A 22,584-nucleotide genomic window follows, 5' to 3' on the forward strand; every position below is an offset into this window, starting at 1 on the left:
TGACTGCCATGGAAGGAGAATCAAGGCAAGTCTTTTGAAATTCCTATCCTACAACAGTCATTCTCCGATTTTAAAACCTTCGCTCACCTAGCTGAGGACCCAAAGCAATAGCATGGGATCAAGTTATCAATCTGGCACTTACAATTACGAACATCTGACAAAGCTGTCGGCAAATAAACCACAAAGTGGTACGTAAATACATTTACCGTAACATAAATGTGTTCTCAGATCATTTGTGAAGTAGAAAAGATATCAACTGTGTGTGAAATATCATTCAGAAGTGAAATGCATTTTAATCTTTACTTCAGGTATAAAGGAAGAACAATATTATGACAGCATCAAGTACATTTAACAGTAAAACAGAGACTTCTCACAGACTTCACCTCCTTCTACACAGAGAAAGCTGAGTTAGGTCAAAGGAGATATGCAAAACTGCACTGATATTAAATTTCAAAATAATTTGAAATTAAACGTAAATTCCTGCATTGGCAACATACGCATTTTAGTTCTAAACAAAATCAAGAATTACTCCAAAAATCTGCCCTCTTATCCCAAGGCCATCATTATGATGACCAAAATATGATCTTCAGACCACGTATGACTGCGAGAACTCCATATCTCTTGTGTAGGTGAACCCTTATGTTGCTTCAACTTTCAGTATGGATGAAGTTGAAAACTTACTTTCCTAGTGCAAAGCATTCTAGCTTCACAGTTGAGCCTTTAGCTGCAGGAAGTGTCTCAGGAAACTGAACTTCTATTTTGGGTTCATATTCCCCCATCACACCTATAGAAGACAATTGAAAAAGGTATTTTTTAGTTTTAAAAGACCTTTTTCTCACTTTAGTATTGTATCACATTAAAAATCGAGTTTACTTCTCTCACACTCCATTTACAGAGAGAATCATAGGGACCTGCAAGTGAACTCAGTGCCAGGCTTCACAGAGAAAGAGAAGCATGCAACACAAAATACTTTATCTTCTTATAAAGCAATCAGTATTCTGAGAATACATGAAAAGTTACACTGCAAGAGACAAAAACATTCACAGATGACAACTAGATGCATTACTTAGTCACAGTGCAGAAGGGAAGTCATACCGTCAGTGCGCAGCACTAGAGGCGTTGGTGACCCCAGAACTTGGCTGTTGGTCACAGTGCTGGTTACAACACAGGTGTAATTTCCCACATCTGACGGCTCCACTTTGGCTATGTAGAGGTGACCGGTCTCTTGAGATACAAATCGCCGACTGTCCTCTTGCACAAATGATGGATATTCATTGAAGATCCAAGCAAATGACAGTTCTAGTTGGCAACAAAACAAGAAGTAAAGATGTTCGGTAAGGTTTTTCACATTTTTTTTTTCCTTCAAAGATTAGGCTTTTCATTACCATATTTTACAATACTGTACTGTGTAACAAACAGGACCAGACAGCTAATGACTGTAAAATCTGGATCTCCTCTGGCAGAAGAAAAAGGTAAAAGGAATTCAGTGATTTACGCATAGATAATTTTTTTTATCTACTATTTGATATACATGGAAATAAAAGCAGGCAGCAACAATGAGACCACACTTGGCTAAAATGGAAGCATCATTCATTTGAGGGTTGAAACTAGATGATCTTAAGGTCCTTTCCAACTCTAACTATTCTATGATTCAGTAGCTACTTAACAACTTAGCTAGATGCTTAGCAGATAGAACAGTGTAGGTGTATGCAAGTGAAAGGAATATCAAAAGAAGCATAAATTTCCAGTAGGGCTCAACACGCAACAAATCTGTATTTTTAAAACAAAAATCCATTAAAATTACATTTTAGAAATCTCTGTATATCGTGGCAAAGCAGCCCTCACTACCCTTCATTATGGTCATTAGAAAGGAAAAACCACACTTCAAAAAAAATAAACTAACATTTGGCAAAAACTGTGTTAGAACTCTGAGCTCTGTGTGTCCAATTTTAATTGGCAAAAGCGCCTTCCTGTGTGAGGCCATGTGTTTGTCTCATTCCTATCCTACATTATCAAAGGAAATCAATTTTTAATGGTTTCCCAGGCAAGACATAATCTTTCACCCAAGTTTATAAAAAGCTCACAGCTTCTGCAAGTGCTAATTGGAGACCGTTATAGCGTGATCGACTTGCTGTCATGTTAAAATATCCTGTAGCATTTGCACTGCCCCTACAAAATGGAGATCATCCCTTTTTGCACAGGTTTAATTTGAAAGCGCATAAATTTGGGTACGGCCATGAAATGGAGAACAGGCATCTTCCTAACTGTCAGTATTGAGTACGAATGCAACACTCAGGAAAAGTGCTAACAGGGCAACTTAACACAAGGTAGGATTGTGTGGATGAAAAAAACATACAATAAATGAAATTATTAAAATATTTATGGACTGGCTAATGCAAAAAGGGCACTAAATAAAAAGGCTTATCATAATTGGATTTAATGCTATCAATATTTAAACTCCTTCCATTAACATAGTTTCACAGGGGCAGTGTGTATGAACAATTAACAGGGTCAGGACTTTTCTCAAGAGTTTAACTTCTGTCATGTTGGGAAGTATTTACTGTTAAAAACCAGCTATCTACCCTTCCAGACTTGCAGCGTGTCTCCTCAGTTGAAACTATGGCTTTTACTGAAAGTTCCTTCCTACACGACAAGAGAATTATAATTCATTTATGGTAAGGAAGGCTAACAAGGATCTGCCAAGTAAAGAAAGGGTAAGTAGCACAGTGGGCAGTAAAACCCTGGGATTTAGCTTGACTTCAGTCAGACTTTTGACAAGTGCCACAAGAGTCCCGTAACAAGTCAAAGAATATTCATACAGTCATTACCACCAAGAAAAAATGTACATCTGTTCTTCCATCCTACAACACAAACACCAAGATGTAGCTCTCAATGGTTTGCTGTTGAAGGAAGAGGGCATGCTGAGTTAGTGCTGTGCAGTGGGGAGGTGGCATCTGGGCATTGCTCTGGCTGTGGTCTGGCATTATCCTATATCTACTGGCCAGTTCAAATTAATTAAATAATAAATTATACATAATAGTAATAATAATAATAGTAATAGAGTACACATGGCGAGTTTGAAGGGGACTGCGACCTCTTCAACAGCAAAGATCATATGGTCTTGCTAAATGGGAAAGACCAGAAAATAAAGCATAATTCCATTTCTACAGAGCAGCTCGATGAAGAGGGTGAGCACAAGGCTGCAGGAGGCTGTAGACCAAGTTAGGTACCAATTCAAGAACTGTAATTAAAAAACAAATTTACATTTTCAGCTCTACATCAAGCTCAGACATCCACAAGACACAAACGTGTGGGAAGCCAGGCTTTATTGGTTCTGCTATTTATTGACCTACTTGTTTTCCTTAGCACAAACTATTATTTTATTCTTAAAAAAAAACAAAAATAAAACAGAAGACATAATTCAAAGCATTCAAAGGGGACAGACATATCTGGGTACACAGCAGGAAAATAAGCAGCTTAATTCATATTATATTGGGTTAAGTCATGAGTAAACTCACCGAAATCAATCATTATGATTATGAAAGCCATGCAAAGTGTATTCCAGTTTAATTGGATCCTTCAATAGCCTATGAATAAGCACTCCTGGAAACCTAATTTCCCATTCAAAATATATTTTCATCAACTCTCTCAAAAAAGGAGCAGGGTGTTTCCTTACCAGTGCCCCACAGCCACGCTCGCGTTTTATATTTATTGTACTTTACAAAATTGTATTCTTATTTTCAAAAAAAAAAATTTCATATTAAATGACTTGTTCTGTGATTTATTGTGTTTACACCATTTGCCCGTTGCTGATCCTAGCGCACCTCAAGGGACATAAACTCCCTCCCTTTCTGTCAATTACAACTTTTCAGTTGATTTCCTGTTATAAATGGAAGCAATATATCTCTCCTGGGCTTCCTCAAAGATCTAAGCCTTCGCTTTCCAATACATTTTTTCCTTATTTGGTGACCATACGTGGATAAGGTATTGGAAATTACAGTTATTACTCAATTTTTATTTGCTTACTGTATCTTGGTTGGCTTTTCCTCTTTATTTTGCATTATTTGATTATTATTTACTGTGCAGTCTACAAGCCACAACGCAGCAGCTTCACAGTGTTCCAGGCAAGCTGTTCCCCTAAGTGTTCAATTAAAAACTGCTTAGAAAATCACCTGTCATTTTTTAACTTAATTTTTACAGAACTCAACACTTAAATCAGCAAGGCCTTTGAGGTCCACCATGGTCACCGTCTGCCATCTACAAGCCATAAAAAAATAACCCAACACATACCTTCATTTCCTATGCTGTTAAAGCAACATAAGGGGGTAAGCCCCACACATGCAGTTTTTAACTGGGTTCAAGTTAGGCCTTAAGCTCATCTCCATGCTTTTGAAAAGATTGCTTTTAATTATATTACACATTTTCTCTGAAAGGCTGCAACACATCAGGAGGAGACTGCTGATGGAACCAGGGCAATTTCATTACTGTAAAGAGAAGGATGCTGAGGAGGGACTCTTCATTAGGGACTGTAGTGACAGGACAAGGGGTAACGGGTTCAAACTTCAACAGGGGAAGTTTAGATTAGATATAAGGAGGAAGTTCTTTACTGTGAGGGTGGTGAGGCACTGGAATGGGTTGCCCAAGGAAGTTGTGAATGCTCCATCCCTGGTGGTGTTCAAGGCTGGGTTGGACAGAGCCTTGGGTGACATGGTTTAGTGTGAGGTGTCCCTGCCCACAGCAGGGGGTTGGAACTTGATGATCTTAAGGTCCTTTCCAACCCTAACTATTCTGTGATTCTGTGACAATCTAAAACTATAAATGAATTCAGCAAAGCAAAAGTTTGGGTGTGAGGGGAAGGCATACGGACATATGACCAGAAGGAGAAGGATAAAGTTTTATCCACCAAATACACAAATTTTACAGGTCATCTCTTGCTCCTTTTGTTCCAGACCATCACTCCTACGTACCTGCTTAATAGTATCTGCTAGCCCCATAATTCACATCTAAATTAGACTTCTAAAATAACCAAAAGTAAATGCTGCGAACAATGTTCTTCTGAAACAGATGTTTTCATAAACAGTCCTGAAAAGAAATTAAATCACTTGATTTTGAATGCAGCAGACTCACTGAAGTAGAGGTTTTATGTTTTAAAGAAGTTTCCTGTCAGTCACCGATATCCAAATCTATGTTATTTCATACAGTTATTCAGATTTTACTATATTCTGTAATTGAGATATAGGGGCAAGCTGAAATACCCTAGTATTTTCTGTCTTCAACTGGCACTCTGCCTAACTTGCAGGATGTTATATGGCTTCTAAAAAACTGTGTGCAAAAAAGCAATCAGACAAAATTTAGCAATGACAGAAACTGTAATTAAAGACATTGAAATTGGTAACAACCAGCTACTTTGAATTCTGAATTATCTACCTTAGAGTTAAAAGTAATGGAAAAGTAACACTGATTTTGAGGGGATAATGACAGATTTCATAATTAAGGAAGAAACCAATTAGCTCATCATTTGGCCCAGTTTCAGCTCAAACTGTGACGAAATGTCAGAAAATGGAGAAAAGCCTCTTGCTTTGTGGAAGAACATCACCCAGGAAGGCATAAGCTCTCGAGGCACAGACAGGAAGCAATCGTGTGTGGTTCTGTGGGCAGCCACACGCAGTCATCACTGCTGAGGACAGCTCTGCATGCCTGCCTGCAAAGGAACCCCTAAGAAAGTGCCAACAAAGTATTTAAAAGTAGGAAATTAATCTGCATGAGGTGAAAGTGCATCAGACTCCCAGAGGACGCTCTTAACCTTGATGCAAACCAGCCTTAGTGCACTGTAGCCTAACCCTCAATACGATTACACTATGTTCTATCTTACATATACTACCTTCAAACATATCATTAACTACTTTTCCTACTTGGGCAAACTCTAGCTGTTTTATTCCACTTAGTTCTCTGCCTCAAGTAGTCTATCCTTCCTTTGGCAAGCCAGCACAACCAGCTGCAACTGGACTTTAGCCAAGAAAATAGGTAATACTTCATTTCTGCCATAAAATAAATCACATCTTTGGGCTTTTTTGCAAACATTGAAGGATGTTTTCAAATAAAAATCTTACCCACCTCAGGCAAAAGACAAGGTTAAAATAGGTGTAATGTCCTCCCAGCGTGGGGAAAATGATTTGGAGATTTATGCATGCTTCTGAAATTCACCCCCAAACCCTTTAGAACAATTCCCTTCTTTTGGCTGAAGATGTTTTTGTTCATGCAAAATGCAAATTCCATGATGGGAATCCAAGCCCAGCTACAAAAAGTGACGAATATATCCTGAGAAATTCACTGTATTCCAGAGTGTAATGGAAACACTGACTGGAAACTAACATAGGCCATTAACCATTTTGGCATAAATTGAATTATTTTATAGATAAAATAAAACAGATCAATATTCAGCATGCTCTGCAGGTAATCAGGCATTAACTTCTGTGTATGGAATAACCCAAACCAACGAGAGCAGTGCAAGATACCTATGTAATATCCTGCAATTTCAGTCTACACATTTAATGAGAATATTAAAATGTTTTAGCTGAAATCAAAAGGTTCCTACTTCAGGCTAATATCCAATTTTCATTTTTAAATGGAACGTGGTCAGAGTCCACTCATTCTCTCATTTAGAAATGAGCTGGTGTGATGTAAATAAAATATGTGATTCTTTACACATAGTTACAGCATAAAATGTATTTATCTTTACTGCCTCCTACCCATACCACAACCACAGAACAGGCCCAGGAGGAATTGCACACACTGCTCTGTGACCTGTCACTGGCTGCCACTGGTGGCAAAGCTCTGGTGATGTAGAACAGCCCACTGAAGGTCTGCCTTCTCTACACTCAAGTTTTTACTAAGTCTTTCAAAGCAGCATCAAAAGCAAAGCACAGCATTCTAATTAAAATATAAACATTTCTAAGCTCATCCTTGTGAAACACAGATGTGACAGCCTGGCAAGTGTTGTTTTGTTATTAATACCACAAAAACCCTCACAGTAAATAGATTTCCAAACAGCACATCCACTGGAAAAGCAGCTCAGTGACATGGCCCTGCCTGCTGTCTGCCTTTTCACTCCTGCTCTCCTGTCACACAGGGGATTTGACCATTAGTCAGTGCTGCTTCAAACTGAACTTGACCTTCTAACATCAAAGTGCCCCTTAACTGGCAGGTTAAATGTTCCTTAGTGCTCCAAAGGAAATCCAGATGCTAATGGGAAAGTCAAAGAAAATGCTTTTCTACATTTAGTTTTCAGTGCTGAGTAAAAACTCAGTTTGGCTTCCCCTGTGGTTGTGCTGGATGATGATGGATTAGATTCTCTTTATCACACCTCTGAACTGTTTCAGACTAGCTGTGTCACTCAATGTATATAGGCTCCGATCAAATCGCCTCTACTTTGGAAGTATGCAGCAGAGTAAGAAACTGCTTTAGGAAGCAATATTTAAATACATACCCATTAGCCATATCCATTTCAAATGACAAATTGTTCTTTTAATCACCTCCCTATAACTTTATATTTAATTGCTCAGAGCATTTCTAACAACTCTGTTGTGCTTTTTCAGTAGTTGAAAGTATTTTAAAATTGCTTCCTGCCTGTAATAATTTTGAGGCTAAAAAGATCACAGTTTAGTTTATTGCTCGACTGATTTCTTCTGAATGCTAAATATTAAGAAGATAAACTAAAGCAAACTAATGGAAATCCCCCAGTGTAAATTTTCCAAGGAATGCACTAATGTTGGTAGGTGGAAGTGGTAATTAGTGACAATTTTTATTTGGTTGTCTTGCACTGATATAGGAGAAGGTACTTGGTAAACCCTGCAAAAACCAAAAATCACTTTCAGTACTCTTAAGGAGTGTAATGATCAGCTCCAGCTGTGTGCTGGGACCACAGCCATCTCCCTTCTGCCTCTTCCTAATCAATTACTCTGCTTCCAAAGAAAAACTCTAATATTTTAGTAGAGAAAATAAAGAGCCGGGGGGAAACCCCCCTCAGGAACAGTTTAGGATAAAAATAATTTTGGTAGAGGGCCAAACGCAGTTATTTTCTACAAGTTTCTCTTCTTTTCCCCAAGGCATACTTCAGATACCTGGGATGAGCCAAGTGAAAAAGCTTGACCAGAATTTTTTTCTTGCAATTTAGTTCATCCTAATCTACCCGTCCCTCTTTCTTTCCATCCCCAACCCCTTCTTCCAACAAACACCCCAACAGCAAGAGGCACAGCTTCCCATTAAAATGCTCTAATCCCATACCAATGCCTCTTTCAGTTTGTTCAGGAAAGAGGGCTAACGAGAGCCAGCCTCAGCAATAAAGTGCACACCCCAAAGTCTTTTGAGGTCTTCTGGAGTGCCCACGAACATTTCGTTGATAAAAATTGTGCAGTATTATTCCCACAAAAGCCTGCGCTACTCTTTGCTCACTCTGACAGCAGCTACATTATACATGCTGCTACTGTATGCACTTAACTCTTGGCGCATCTTTAGTGGAAACCAAATGCACTCCAGACAGGAAAAGCTGATCCAATCTTATGCGAAACTCCTCCCTGGGCTATCGGTGAAACTGGAGCACAGGTTTATCAAAAGAAAGTGTTTTGGAAAGACTGTATTTGATAAAGTGCAGAACAGACAGAGAATCTCTGTAGGATTGGTTTGTTACCAGTGGTAAAAATAATGCTCTGACAGATAGAAATCACTGTAAAACCCAGCTGTGAATGAGTATTACTGTCCCTCATACGGACAAATGTAAGTGCCTCTTGGGTACCATTTGATTTCAAACTGTCAGCTGAAATTTGTGCAGATGAGGATGACAACACCAGCAGGACTACTGCAAAATATATTTTTAAATAAAAATACCATTTCTCCCTGGCAGATTGAGAACAGCTCGACAACACTATGGAACCAGTTTTATGGCCATTGCTTTTACAATATTCAGCGTACTAGTCTCTTTAGAATCCATTTTTGTGCAAAGACCTCATAATATGCCTACTGGAAGTATAATTTATTGCTCTTGCCCAGATTGGTGTCATCCACAATCTACAACAAAACAAAAAGTATAAGTGGAAAACCAGGGTGTTTTCAACCTTCTGAAACTGGAATTTTTGGAATCCTATCAGTTTGGTTTTGCTTTGCTTTAAGGGTATGAACTGCTTCCAAAGCCAAATTAAGTAAAATTAATTCCATTTACAGGAAAAAAAAAACAAACCCAGTATTTTGATATTCAGGAGTTGCAGAAAAATAATCAAAGCATCAAAATATTTCTGGCACGAGATACTTTCCACACCGTGATATTCATGAATAGCATAGACTTGCTGGAACATGTAGGTCTCCAAATGGTGATACAAGAGACATTAGCAAAAATTTGCAAGTCTAAATACTAATTTGCAAGAGACATGACATTATTCATGGAATGACTTGTCATACCAAACAGTGAGCAATAAATTGGGTCCTAGGTTTTCATGATCTAATATTGCCTGTTAGCATGTCACAACTTTAAAAAGATATGCTATAAGCTAAATTGATCCCTATCCTTCAAATATGGCCTCGTTTATTAATTAGGTCCACATTTATCAGGGCATGGTAGTAAGATGGAGCACACATTTCTGCTTTATACGTAGAAATATCCTGGCCATGTTGCATGAAATAGGAACACTGAGGCTAATCATGACTATAAGTTAAATAGAATTTCCTTGCAACTTTCAAGCAACAGCTTGTCAGCTCCCCACTGTTCTTGCGGGTTATGGTCATATTCCACGTAGTAACAAGGTAACAGGGAGTATATCCACCAACATAAGTCTAATGCCTGTTTTCTCCAAGCAAGCCTTAATTCTTTGAAATAACTGAATAACTATCAAGCAAATCTTCACTTCTACCATTAAAAAAAAACAACCCATCTTTTCCTCTGTGTATAAAGCAGCTCTTGACCCGCCACAGACAACAGAAAAGGACTATGCCTCATTGCTTCCTCCCCTCCTAAAAAGCAGAATATACCTCTTAGTCCAAAATTAATGCCAGAGCAGTAAAACTGACTCTATTAAACAAATACAAATCACAATATATAACAGAAATAACTGAAGACAAGCTACATGATAATCAAGATACACACACAGTAGTAACAGTAGGTAAAACACTAAAGGAACTTGCAGATTTGCTTTACTTTGGGCTTTGCCACTCCTTAGATACCAATTTTGGAACAAAATCAATACCAGAGAAAAATCATTTTTAGCTCTCCATATGCCTAGACTTCTCTGTTCCTGGCAGGATGGAAAAAATTAGCATCGCATGAATGCTTTATAGCTGGCTGCATGTTAAGTGTGCCCAATATTAAGTTTTGTATGTTGAGATGTTTGTTATAGCAACAGTCCTTTAAAACCATCAAGACGTAACAGTAACCCAGTAAAAAGTGAAAATAGCTGTAGAGACTTCAGTCAAATTTAGTGGTTATAACAACTGAAGAAGATGGCAGGAGTTCTACATAAGTCAATTTTAGATGTCAGATTATCTCCAGTATGTGGGTGAGAGGACTCACTGATCTGCGGAGAACACAGGGTGTTTTAACAGGCTCTCTGTAACAGAATTAATATTATATACAGAAGTATGGCCATGCAGAACGCTGACAGATGACCATCTTAATTATCCAAAACTCACTGCTTAATTATAATACAACATACATTATCCAACACAAAACCCAGTTGAATTAGTAAGATATTTAGGGGGAAGTCTAAACACAGAGGCAGTCATTTATTCCATCTCCCATACAGCAAATTTCCAACAAGACTGTTAAAAAAGATGAAATGCACTAACTCTGAAGAAAATATTCTTGTGGTTTGCCACACAGCTCATGTTTAATGGCAGAAATGTAAAACTGATCGGAGCACCCTCAACTGGAAATACTGAGCACCATCTTCCTCCCATCACACACAAACAGCCAACACAGAAACAAAGCTAAAATACAAGCTCAGGATAGGAGTTAATGTGTACAAGCTTAAATAAAGTTTAATTTTGGTTTAAATGATACATGCCCATACCCTGATGGAACTGGAACTGCAACCTCCAAAGGAATGAAGTATGGCTAACCACGTGAATAATTTGCTCCCCACTGAAGGAGGATATTCCTTATCACTTATGTAAATACACGTGGCTAAAATAAGCCAACAACAACAAAAAAATATGCCATATTGCAGAGGGGAAGGAGTTTCCTATTTATCTGTACTATGAACTGGTATTTTTTTGGGGATGAACATTGGTCACTGTTGTAACTGGGATGCTGTATATGGAGGAATAATCCCGATTTAATTCATCTCTTCTTGAAGACTTCTTACTAAGAATATAAAACATAAGTGCAATTAAGCTAGCAAGAACTTAGAAATTACACGAACATGACAGAATATTAAAGAACGATATTTTGGAGGCTAAAGAGGAAGAGAAAAAGTATTTGAGAAGGTTTTTACAATTAGTATTTTCTGAAATTATTCAATAACTCCATTCAACAAATACAGAATCAAAGAAAAAAGGGTCTGGAAAGGGCTGAACAGCCCTCAGGCCAGGTCAGCTGTTCCTAAACCATTCCTGCTATTCATAATAAACTAGCTTTGCTTAATGGATAGATAATTTATCTAAGGCTTACCAACCTGCATTCTACCACACCAGATCTAAAGGCACTCTATGTTTGATGTCACTGCTGTAGGTATATTTTAGTAAAGAAAGAAGAGGAAGGAATTCTTCCACTTGGCCCCATGTTGCCTGAAAACTTTACTGGTTAATCCTCCATCCCTCAGACGAATCCAAGGACCTTAAATAATTCTGGTACCAACCCCCAGTTCCACTTGATAACTCAGGGAGCCCTCAGCTCTCTCCTTTTTTGCACAAATAACACAGCGTGGGGGTGTCAATCATACACCATCTGCTGACTGCAAAATAAATTCTCACCTCTTCCACGTGTTGATTTAAACCACTGTTCTTCGCAATGTGAGCATGTTTTATATCACCTCCTGTTCAACACTTCAAACTTGAACATTGCCAGAGTCAGGCAAAGTTGTAGTCAGTTTGGCAGTCACCTCTGGGTGTATACCCATGCAAGAGATGTGAGTATACGAAAGGCTGGGGTAATATGGTCTTTAGACTGCACAGAGAAGCAAATTTCAATCATTCTAATTCTTATAGATAGCTGGGAGAATAACCCATTTTCTCAGCAACTGAAAAGACAAAGCTGTTGCAAGGCTACAAAGATGATTTAAGAGTACGTATCAGTTTAGAGAAAGAAAAATTCTGCAAGCTCAGACAGTTGTAAAATTGCCACTTTATAGCTGTGTCTGCTCGGACTTCGCCAAATTTAAGAGGCCACAATACCTATATTATTCTAGTCAATGTTTAGCTTATATTACCTTGTCTTTGCAATCAAATCTAATGTTTTAACATCACAGCCCTTCCGTAATGAGACTCCACATCAATTAAAAACAAATAAACCTAGTTCCTTTCAAATATTGCTTGAGGTTCAATAGCAATTAGTCAAAGACTGGAGACGCAGAATGAATGATAAAGTGTACGGGCAATTTCTGGTCCAGCAAGTATCCACACAGGCAGTTCTGTCACACCCCTCAAGACAGCAGTGTTTTAAATTATGCCAGCATCATTACATTACACTAAGAAATGTCTTGATTGCAAGAACATAGGCAGATACTAGCATAATTAAAGAAAACAATCTACTCTTTGCAATTGTCTAGACATAGAAAAAACTAGATTCATCGAGGCTTGGTAACTGTGATTGGGCAGAATTTAATTCCAGAAAAAAACTCAATTAATTACTAGAAATATCATAAAAATCAGACACGTTACGTGCACAAGAATTACTAGGAACTAGAAAGGCATTTCAAGATATAAGTAAATCCTCTTAAGTATTTCCCTCCCCCTCTTCTGGTTTTATTCTTCTTCTCTGTATTTACTTCACAAACCAGATTTCATTCTTGCTCTCTCTGAAAGATCTCCCTTCTGCATTTCCAGGGAGATATTCCACTTTACAGTCAATCCGCTCTGGTTGAAGCACAAAGCCTGGAAGGTCCTTACCTCCCGCCCGGGGGGGTGGTCCGCAGAGCAGCACGACTCCCTGCCCCTCTCGAACTGACACGGCACTTCTCATTTTCGTCCTGGAGTTTTCAAGATCTGTTTTTGAAAGGAAGGTGAAGTGGATATTAGGAAGCAGAAAAGACTTAAACATACAGGAGCTTCAAGTTCTCAAATCCCGGAATCACATCTCTTCGTATACCACTAACTTCAGCAATTTCAGCGGACCGGTTGCAAAAGAAATCACTGATCAACACAAGGAAGGATGCCAGAATTAGGATTGAAGTCAACTAATTTATAAGAACATGACTTAACAGATAGTATGGAGAATTTTATTCTTACACTAGGCTTATGCGACTGTAATTTTGATCATGAAAAAGGAGTCATAAGTGTAACTTAATAATAGGTCCATAAGCCACTGTTTCTTCCAAAATGAAGGCTCTGATGGAAATAGCATCACAAGCCAAATGAGCTCCCATAGCCAACCGTAAAATAACACTAATACCACAGCTATTCAGGAACCGGATATCTGTCTTTTAAAACAGAAAACCCTCGACCATCTCCCTGCAGCCTAATCCCCGTAACATTGCTAAACTCTGTGAAGGCATGGACTTTGCACATCAGTGTACTAAACAGTGATCTGCTCTGTCTGGCTCTACGTCTTCTGTGATCACTTTAAGCTGTATAAGAAGGGAAACAAATGCTACCATGTGTAAATAGGCAAATATTTTATCACAAATCTATACTAACTTTCCCTTTAACTGGTGACTCAAGATCCAAGAAAGTATGGCCCCGTTATAGCCCTGAATTAAGCTAGATGTGACATGCAATACAGAGATCAAGACTCTACACTTTTCCCATGAATAAACCACTTCTTTTCATAATAAAACCAAAGAGGAGAAAATAAAAAAAACTGTCTGTTTATAACCTTTCACAGGACACTAACACACAGCTTTAAAATCAGGCTGTTTTTATAGCCAAGCCTAAGAGAAGTAGTGAATTGACCAACAGTAGCTATTTCCCAAAATACAGTATCTTTTAATATTGAAAAGCAACAGCTGTTACAGTCAGAAAACTGAAGAATTAGAATTTCAATGCTTCATTTAAAAAAAATACATTTAATGCTGCAATAAGATATTGCTGTATTAGTCTTTGTTACTGCACATAAAGCTTATAAGAGGGTTTCTTAAAAAGCCTATTTTCAGCTTTTCAACTAAATTTCTTTGCAGGTAGGTATCAAGGGCCTACCTTTTCATGCACAGAATAAATTGTGAACCTTCTGCTGGACACGTTGTGGAGGTCACATACAACCACAGCCAAACTGATTTCACCAGATCGAAATAGCATGCCCTGCAATTTGTTTCAGGCCCTTAAGCATCTTTTTCTCTGCCCTCCGTAACAATACAGATTGATTACCCACCCCAACACAATTCCCCTGAGTCAGGAAAGGAAGAGCCAAGAGCTGATGGCGTCCCAGAGGACACACGCTGTTCTATATTGGGATGAAAAGAGCTATGCAGTTTGGACTTTAAGATCTACAAAAAGAAAAAAAATCCATTTACATACACAAGGAATTGTGCCCAAATTTTGCCCCCTCACCTCACAAGCACTGTGGGCCATAAATCTTGCATAATACACATAATCTCTGTAATTAAAATGGAATTATTCATATCACTGCTTTCTAACCACATGTGTTCTTTTACTGCAAATACAGACCTTCAGAAACTCTGATATCTTTCTGCTGCCCGACACACTGTACGAGCAGGATGGGATTGGGCTGGGAGCACCTCTGGAAGGGATGTGACCTGGGAACATGCTGAGGCATTCAGAAAGGCATACCCTTATCATCCCGCAGGTACTCAGTGGGACCAACCACAGCTCTGCAGTTAGATCTGTTGCAATGTTGTACTGCAGAAGTTATTAATCACTGATTGCAGATGAAGACTGCTGTCACAGGGGAATAGTTTTTTTGGGAAACAAGCAGCAATGCAAAATCCATCAGAAAATGAAGGATATGAACTATGCTACAATGAAAGAGTAATTTTTCACTAATTATCAGGAAGCTCTCCATCCTACCTTCTAGAGCGGCGCAAGTACCAGACTAATCATGCAGCTGCAGAAATATCATCACTTAATTCATTTATATACTTGTATATTCTCTTGACATATTGCCTGGCACCACTCTGAAAATAACTAACAATCACCATGCAAAATAATATGAGTTAATTCGCTACTAGCACTATACAACAAAGTCCGAACCTCTGACCTTGGAAAGTACTTGCTGCTTACATGCAAGATTCTAGTCTGATTTTCAGGCATCTTTGTAGCATACTCAAGTATTAAAGGTCAAAGCCAGTCGTGTTTGGTAAAACAGCAGCAGAGATTATTTGGTTCCGGGCTTTTTTTCTTGTATTTTTTTTTTTTTTTTTCACTAATAAAGCCAGTGTTCTAACTGCAGTAACACCAGGGAGTAGTGCTGTATCCTCTAACAAAACTTGGTATTGCATGAAATCATTGGGAAGGAACATTAAGTTCTCGGAAAACTGACAGGGTAAATAAAATGTCACAAAAGGTGGGCAAACAATGGAAATGGCTGTTTACATTTCAGAGATGGATTTATATCTCTGAATCAAAAGGCTCTTACTCTGCTGAAATGTCTTAAAATAAAACTGGAAACAAAGAATAGATAAAATAAGAACTGGAAACAAAGGAGCTGCTGGAGAGAGTCCAGCGCAGGGCAACTAAGATGATTAAGGGAGTGGAGCATCTCCCTTATGAGGAAAGACTGAGGGAGCTGGGTCTCTATAGTTTGGAGAAGAGGAGACTCAGGGGTGACCTTACTAGTGTATATAAATATATAAAGGGGGAGTGTCACGAGGATGGAGCCAGGCTCTACTCAGTGGCAAACAATGATAGGACAAGGGGTAATGGGTACAAACTGGAACACAAGAGGTTCCACTTAAACTTGAGAAGAAACTTCTTCTCAAGGGATGGAACAGGCTGCAGGGAATATCTGGACACACTGGTTTGAAAGAAAAGGGCAAAACCATATATATACAAGGGATAGCAATATATGAAAGAAAAGGGCAAAACCATATATATACATGTATATACATATATATACACACACACATATACACATATATACACACACACACAGGTTGTCTAATCAGATGTTTAAAATTCCATCTACTTTCTCAAACTGGTCACCTAAATAAAGCTTTTTCATTAGTTTCTCTTGCCTACATGATTGTCTGTAATCAAAACACTGAAATTATTTTGGTAAAAATGTTACAAATATCTGACTGCACAAGGAGGAAGAGGAAAAGAAAAAAACAAAACATCCAACTTAAAACCAGTCCAGAACTGTGTAAATTAAGTGGGTTTTATTGCCTGGTTATAGTTTGCTATATAGAAGAAAGTTTAAAATTCGCAACTTAGACTTTCCTGACTCCTGAAAAAGCATTTTCTTCTCCCTTCCCCTGCATATTTGCCTCATTTCTTTAGTACCAAGTACATAAAGTTAAATTCACTGAACTACACATGCCATTGCAGTAAAATGGGAGCAAGAAAACGTAACTCAGCTTTATTGAAAAGTCTTTTATTTTGGCCAAGAAGGAGAACAATAAACATGTTCTTGCACACACAAAGAGCAAGGATATGAAAACCACATATTCCAGTAGGTTCTCCCCTTCCACTTCGTAAATTAAGTCTCAAGCACAATACTAAGAAGCATTTCGAAACACACAGTAACAGTAACATAAGCATCATACCCTGTAATACCCATTTTATGTATTTGGAACAGAAGCATTTAAAAGTTCACATGATATTCATGACAATTAAGAGATGCGGGTTTGTGAACTTTGGAGGGGAAAAGAAAACATTACATAGAGCATCTGTACAAGGTAAAACAGATGTTGTTCTTGTCTGACATCAACATGCGAGAAAGAATTAAAACCAACTTCATCTGCACAACACACGCCTGCTGACTGCAATCACTGCAGTTCACTGGAAGTACCTTCTAGAACATTTCTGGCTTCTGTAACCTTGCATAATCAAGGAACGTAAGCAAATGAATCACAGAAGATCAGATCAAATGCTATGCCTATGCTTTGAAAAGGCACAGAATACCCTGTTACAAAAAATCCAGAGAAGTTTTGACTGCAAAGCTGCTCCAGACACATGACTCACAGCTTGTGGCAGCATTGAATTGTATCACATTTCCCAAGTAACCTGTGCGATGCTCGACCCCTAGTTACACATATCTCTACACAGGGTCTCCAAAGGATTAGTAGAAGCTACTAAAAATATACCAACTTCTAATTATTTGGTTGTTGTTTAAGTACTGCACATGACACATTCACTCCCTGGAGAGAAAGGGGACTCGGTAGGTCTCCAACTCCAAGCCCAGCGACATCGAAGTATCTTACTACACTTACATCAATTGATATGTATTGTCAACATAGTTTATTAGCAATCTGACCATGTATTGATAATTGCAGAACAAGGGTTCATGCTCTACAAACATAATCATCCCAAGAGCCACTAAAATATTTATTTCATTACTTCATTAGGCTCATTATTATTAAAAGCAGCCAAACTTGTTAAACATGCTTTATGTATAATTCCGCACTGGTAGCATGTTCAAGTACCTAAATGAGTCAGACAACCCAATTCTTAACTGTTTTCCTGAATAGGCAATTCTGATGTAGGGACTTAGCTTGATGTCAGCACATAATGAAGCACTAATTCGCAACCCGCTCACCCTGGTAGAAGTCACATTATTAAAAAGAAATTAAATACCAGTCTCTCAGCTCTTAAGGAAACATAACAGCCTCAGTGTGCTGTAATAGCTACCTTGGTAATGACACCTTCTGGAGAAAATAGAGTAAGCCAAATTTGTTTCTTCACCACCACCTAAATTGCATATATGCAATATAAGAAATCATCTTCCCCATGGTTCTACCTCCCCAAATTAGCTATACAGAAGCAATTCCATGGCTATTGATTTTTATACTACTTTAGAGAAATACCAGAAACTGAATGCATACTTGGCATAATTATAAGTTTCCTAAAAATACATGTGTCCCCTTAACAGAATAGTTGCAATACGTGGCCTGTTAACCCCAACAGACTGCCTGCAGACATAGAGAACTTGGAGAAAGCACAGAGCTCACATGAAGCAAGTGAGACTTTCTGTTGCTTTCCCTGAGCTTCAGATCAAGCCCAGGGGAATCGTGCTGGGGTGGGAGGGAGGGATAAGACCAAAAATTATCTCTGTAAGCATCAATTGCTGGAGGTAGAGAGGAGAAAAATATTAACAGTGCAAAAGTGAACATTACTTAAAGCACACAAGGAATGAGGGTGACTTGTCACTCAAGAAGAGATTCACTGGCTACTGGGGAACCATCTCCACAGTTTCATTTTTGTCAGGTTGGTGTTGCAGTGAAATCATATCATTTCACAGCAACCTCTACAAAATCTCTTAATGCTGTGACACACTGCTGAACTTCCATTTTATGGTATGACATTTATCTGTATGAAGGCAACAGTACAGCAGGTTACACCACACAGTGCAGTGTATTTTTAAAACCCCACTGTGGAAAGGGGAACATACTTCTGCAGCCCAGCCAGCAGTACTGCCCTGTGCCTGCAGCCAAGGATGTCAGAGGCATTCTAAGCCCCAAAAGCTCCAGGAAAGGACAAGCAGAAACAACCTCCCACCCTGAAGGCATGTTTTATTCACAACCTATTACTTAGACAACTGAGTTTTTAGTTTGAAATACTGCTCCTGTCTCTGCTCACGTGACACTAATCTCATTCAGCAAAGCCCATCCAAGACTGTTCTCACATCCATAGAAATATTGTCAATAAAATGCAATAAACTTCCACATAGAGAATACAGGTGAAGGAAGAGACCCTGCAGGTTGTTTCCGTTGCATGAAAAGCAGAAATCTAACAAGTGAATCACTCTGGGCTTAAGGGTCTGCTGGAGCCCATTCCAGGGAACAGCACCAAGAACTTGCAACACTTTTAAACTCTTCCCCTCCCCTTAAATCACTTGGGGTTCAGCAAGAAAAGAAAACCAGGAAAGAAATAAACAGTCTTATACCAGTTAAACAGGAATCATTTGAAAGTCACACAGCAAAGCCTGTGTTGTATAAAAACAAATAGGAAAAGTTAACAGGAAACTGGCACGGATGTATCAGAGTGCTTTTGTGGGCTGCGTGGAACTGAAGGAAGAGACCAGAGACAGCAGAGGAAAAAAAAAAGCAGTAAAGGAACATGAATCGCATGAAAGTTGAGTCAACATCTGATGAGCAGGGAATTTTTTAAACCTGCTTTGCACTGGCAAAAATGACCTGAACAGGACAAAAATGAGTGCTACACGGGAAATGCGTGTTTTGAAAGAAAAACATTCTCCAGCAGGTATTCCCAAAAATATGCCTTCCATAAATTCATACTACCTGGGAATCACCACTCAACTCCAGGCAAACACAGCATTGAACAAAGCAATTCAAGCAATTTGAGAAATATCTCGGGAGGGAAGGATGTTTGCTCAAGGAAATTATATCACAGCCAAGCTCCCAAATGCAACACAGATTCCTTCCCCTCTAACATTTGCCTAAAACAAACCCTAGAAATACCCTGGCAAGCTACAAAGCACCTCCATTACTAACCACTCCTGACCACAAAGCAGTTTCAGTGCCAAAGAACACCAGGTTATTCACGTTTTAATAGGTAAACTGATGGCTAAATGCTTTGCCAGATTTAGGTCTAATTACCTAAAGGTTTGTTTAGTTATTAAGTAAGTGGCAGTGCTTCCAAGAAGACCTCTCTATAAATAAATAAATCAATGAAATCCATCCTGTAACAGTTCAGTTTTGAAGCACTGGGAACATGCTGACAACAACAGGAGTTTTTTCCTGCTGTTTACTTCACTCCTTTACCTTTCCAAAGACAGCCACCTTCCTTAAAGGAACGGATGGATTCTCCCACAGGTATTACAGAATATCGCTGGGTTGTCACCAGAAAGTATTGCCAGAATATGGGTAACCAAAATCTGTCATTTTCCCCATCTCACTTTGTATGGAGCACCTGGCAAAGTGCCCCACTGCTTTGATTAGGGCCATGTGGACTATAACAGATGTAATGATGACAAATAACAGATACAGCAGATGACTAAGTGTCCTATCAGCAGATGTCTTACCACAGCTGCTACTTCACACCTAAAAAGACACTAGCTTGTTAGTCAGCATAAAACCCCAATATGCACAGACCTTCACAATGTTTGTAATTCCCATCAAAATTATTTATTGTTAAGCAAAGTAATATGAAATGCACAAGTTTATATACAGCTGCAAACATAATGAGTGCCCTTATCTCTAACACAGATAATTAAAAACAATCCCTGGAGGAAACTATACAACCTTTACGGAGCTGCTCCACCTCTCTACAGTGAGCTTCCAGTTTTCACAACCTGGAAGTGGACCACCTCTTTGAGGACCAGCCTCTCCAAAGCTTTCAGCCACCAGGCATGTCCAATACCGGAGTCATTTGCCTAGAGAGCAAACCTTAACCCATGCATGACCTGTCCTACTAAATTCACCGGTGCCATCTTCTTTTCCAGAATCTGCTGGATTTTATTTCGAGCTCCAGCTATTTTTAACTTGGTGAGCTGGAATTCCTGAAAAGCTAACACCAAAGATCTGGGTTTATATTAATAGTTGTCCAGTATATTGTTTCTCACACTAAAATCTGGGGGGTTTCTCAGGTACATCACACCCCTTTAGTTTAATAAAACAAATACAAGGGATCTTAGAGAAGACAACTAGATCTGCATAGGTGATTTCAATAACCTCCTTGAAGTAAGCCATGGAGAGGACAGAGAGCAAGGACAGAAATTAATACTGTATCAAGAATGATATTTACAAAGGAACTCTGAGCAAATTAAAACTTTTAACTTCATTATCCAAGTTCCTGGTAGATGAACAATGCAGAGGCAGAAGTAAAAGTAATACATTTTCATGGGAGCACATCTGCCTGGTTCACATACAGGAAGAACAGTTATTTTACTGTATTAACTGTTCGCATCACAATTTTACAAAAGAGGTAAGTGAATTTTCACATTTGACAAATAAAATAATTTAGCCTTAGTATCCTGAATAGAGCACATAATACTGACATTAATTGCTTCTGTGATGTTCAAATCTAATATTTCTGCACAGGGATATAATACACTCTTCCTTGAGTGCTCCACTACAACTGCAGTAGTATGTAACAAAGACATTGCCACAGCATAAAACAGATCCTGGAAAATTGCTGCAAACATTTATGACTATAAATCTCTTGGGTTACTACCTAGGATTAGACTACATTAACAGGCTCAGGAGGACAGGAGAGATAAGAAAAATGATCTATTTCTTATCCAGGCACCGTACAGCCGCACTAAAGTTGTAGCTTAATGGATGTTCAGGAGCACATCAAAGCAAACCAGAATATATTCTGTTCATTTCCTTTACAGTAGCCAGAAGTGGCTAAAGCAGATGGTCTGAAGTTGCTTTCCTTACAGACTCCAGGGGACAGGGATGCAGTGAAATGCATTTCTTACCACAATGTCATTTACAGCTGAGCAGCAAAACTGGTATTTTCTGCTGCAGATAAGGCAGGAAAAAATTAAACAAATCCCACACCATTGTGATGCTGACAGCAGAGATATTTAAAACAATAAAAATTTGCCAGGTTCAAATAAAAATGCAAAAAAGAAAGATAAAATTCCCTTCAGGAGACAGAACACTGTCCAGTCCAAGAGGCAGAATAATTTGAATGCTGAAGATGAAAGCCAAATGACTAAGTTTTCAGTGAAGCCATATCTCCACTTCATGCACAAACACAAGCTTTTAAAAAACTTAATGAAAAGCCAAAAACCACTGCATAACCTAATTCGGTTGTCTTGTGCAAACATATTGCTCTATAGTCCCTAATAAAGTTAAAAGAACATAGCGAGGTTGCAAACTCAATTATTTACCACTAGAAAATGCCAGAATTAAGGTTGCCTCAGCTCATAAATATCAACCAAAAAACCCCCATCCAAATACCCCCAAGTGGTAAGATTTCAGTGCTGATGGCTAAGATGGGAACATGGGTTGGTCCCTCTTGGCTGGGGACATGCTGCAGCCACCAGGAATGTTTCAACATAGGTCTCCATGAAGCAGCCACCCAGAACCCTAAATCCACCTGGTCCAGGGAGATCCAGTCCTAATGCCATGGGTTCTCACAGGGTCTGGAATGCTTTCACTTGAGATGTGAGGAATGGCAGAAACATATAGGAACCACAACACCTCCATCCTCTCCCCAGTAGCTTCCCTTCAATCCCTGCTCCCCACCAGTTCCAGTCTCCTCAACTCCTACCAAAACTTAGGCTCAGCACATTCCTCAATTTTTCTTAAAATCCTTTTATGCCCAGTCTTGTAAAGCTCACTCCACCCATCCCTCATT

General features: G+C 38.8%; 1 protein-coding gene across 4 annotated transcripts in view; it reads right to left on the reverse strand.

Moving 5' to 3' along the window:
* The window catches only part of LOC134169618 (contactin-3-like), a 103,157-nt gene that overhangs the window by 35,000 nt on the left and 45,573 nt on the right, over positions 1–22,584 (reverse strand). For all 4 annotated transcript variants that reach the window (XM_062630349.1, XM_062630351.1, XM_062630352.1 and 1 more), the window contains 3 exons: positions 13,090–13,185; positions 1,096–1,299; positions 682–784 (listed from right to left, as the gene is read on the reverse strand). In XM_062630349.1, coding sequence (XP_062486333.1) covers positions 682–784; positions 1,096–1,299; positions 13,090–13,185 — 403 coding nt within the window. The remainder of the gene's footprint in view (positions 1–681; positions 785–1,095; positions 1,300–13,089; positions 13,186–22,584) is intronic.

The sequence above is a fragment of the Pezoporus occidentalis genome, unplaced genomic scaffold (assembly GCF_034315485.1).
Source record: "Pezoporus occidentalis ecotype Australia unplaced genomic scaffold, CSIRO_AGI_Poc_V1 ctg35, whole genome shotgun sequence".
NCBI classification, from domain to species: domain Eukaryota; kingdom Metazoa; phylum Chordata; class Aves; order Psittaciformes; family Psittacidae; genus Pezoporus; species Pezoporus occidentalis.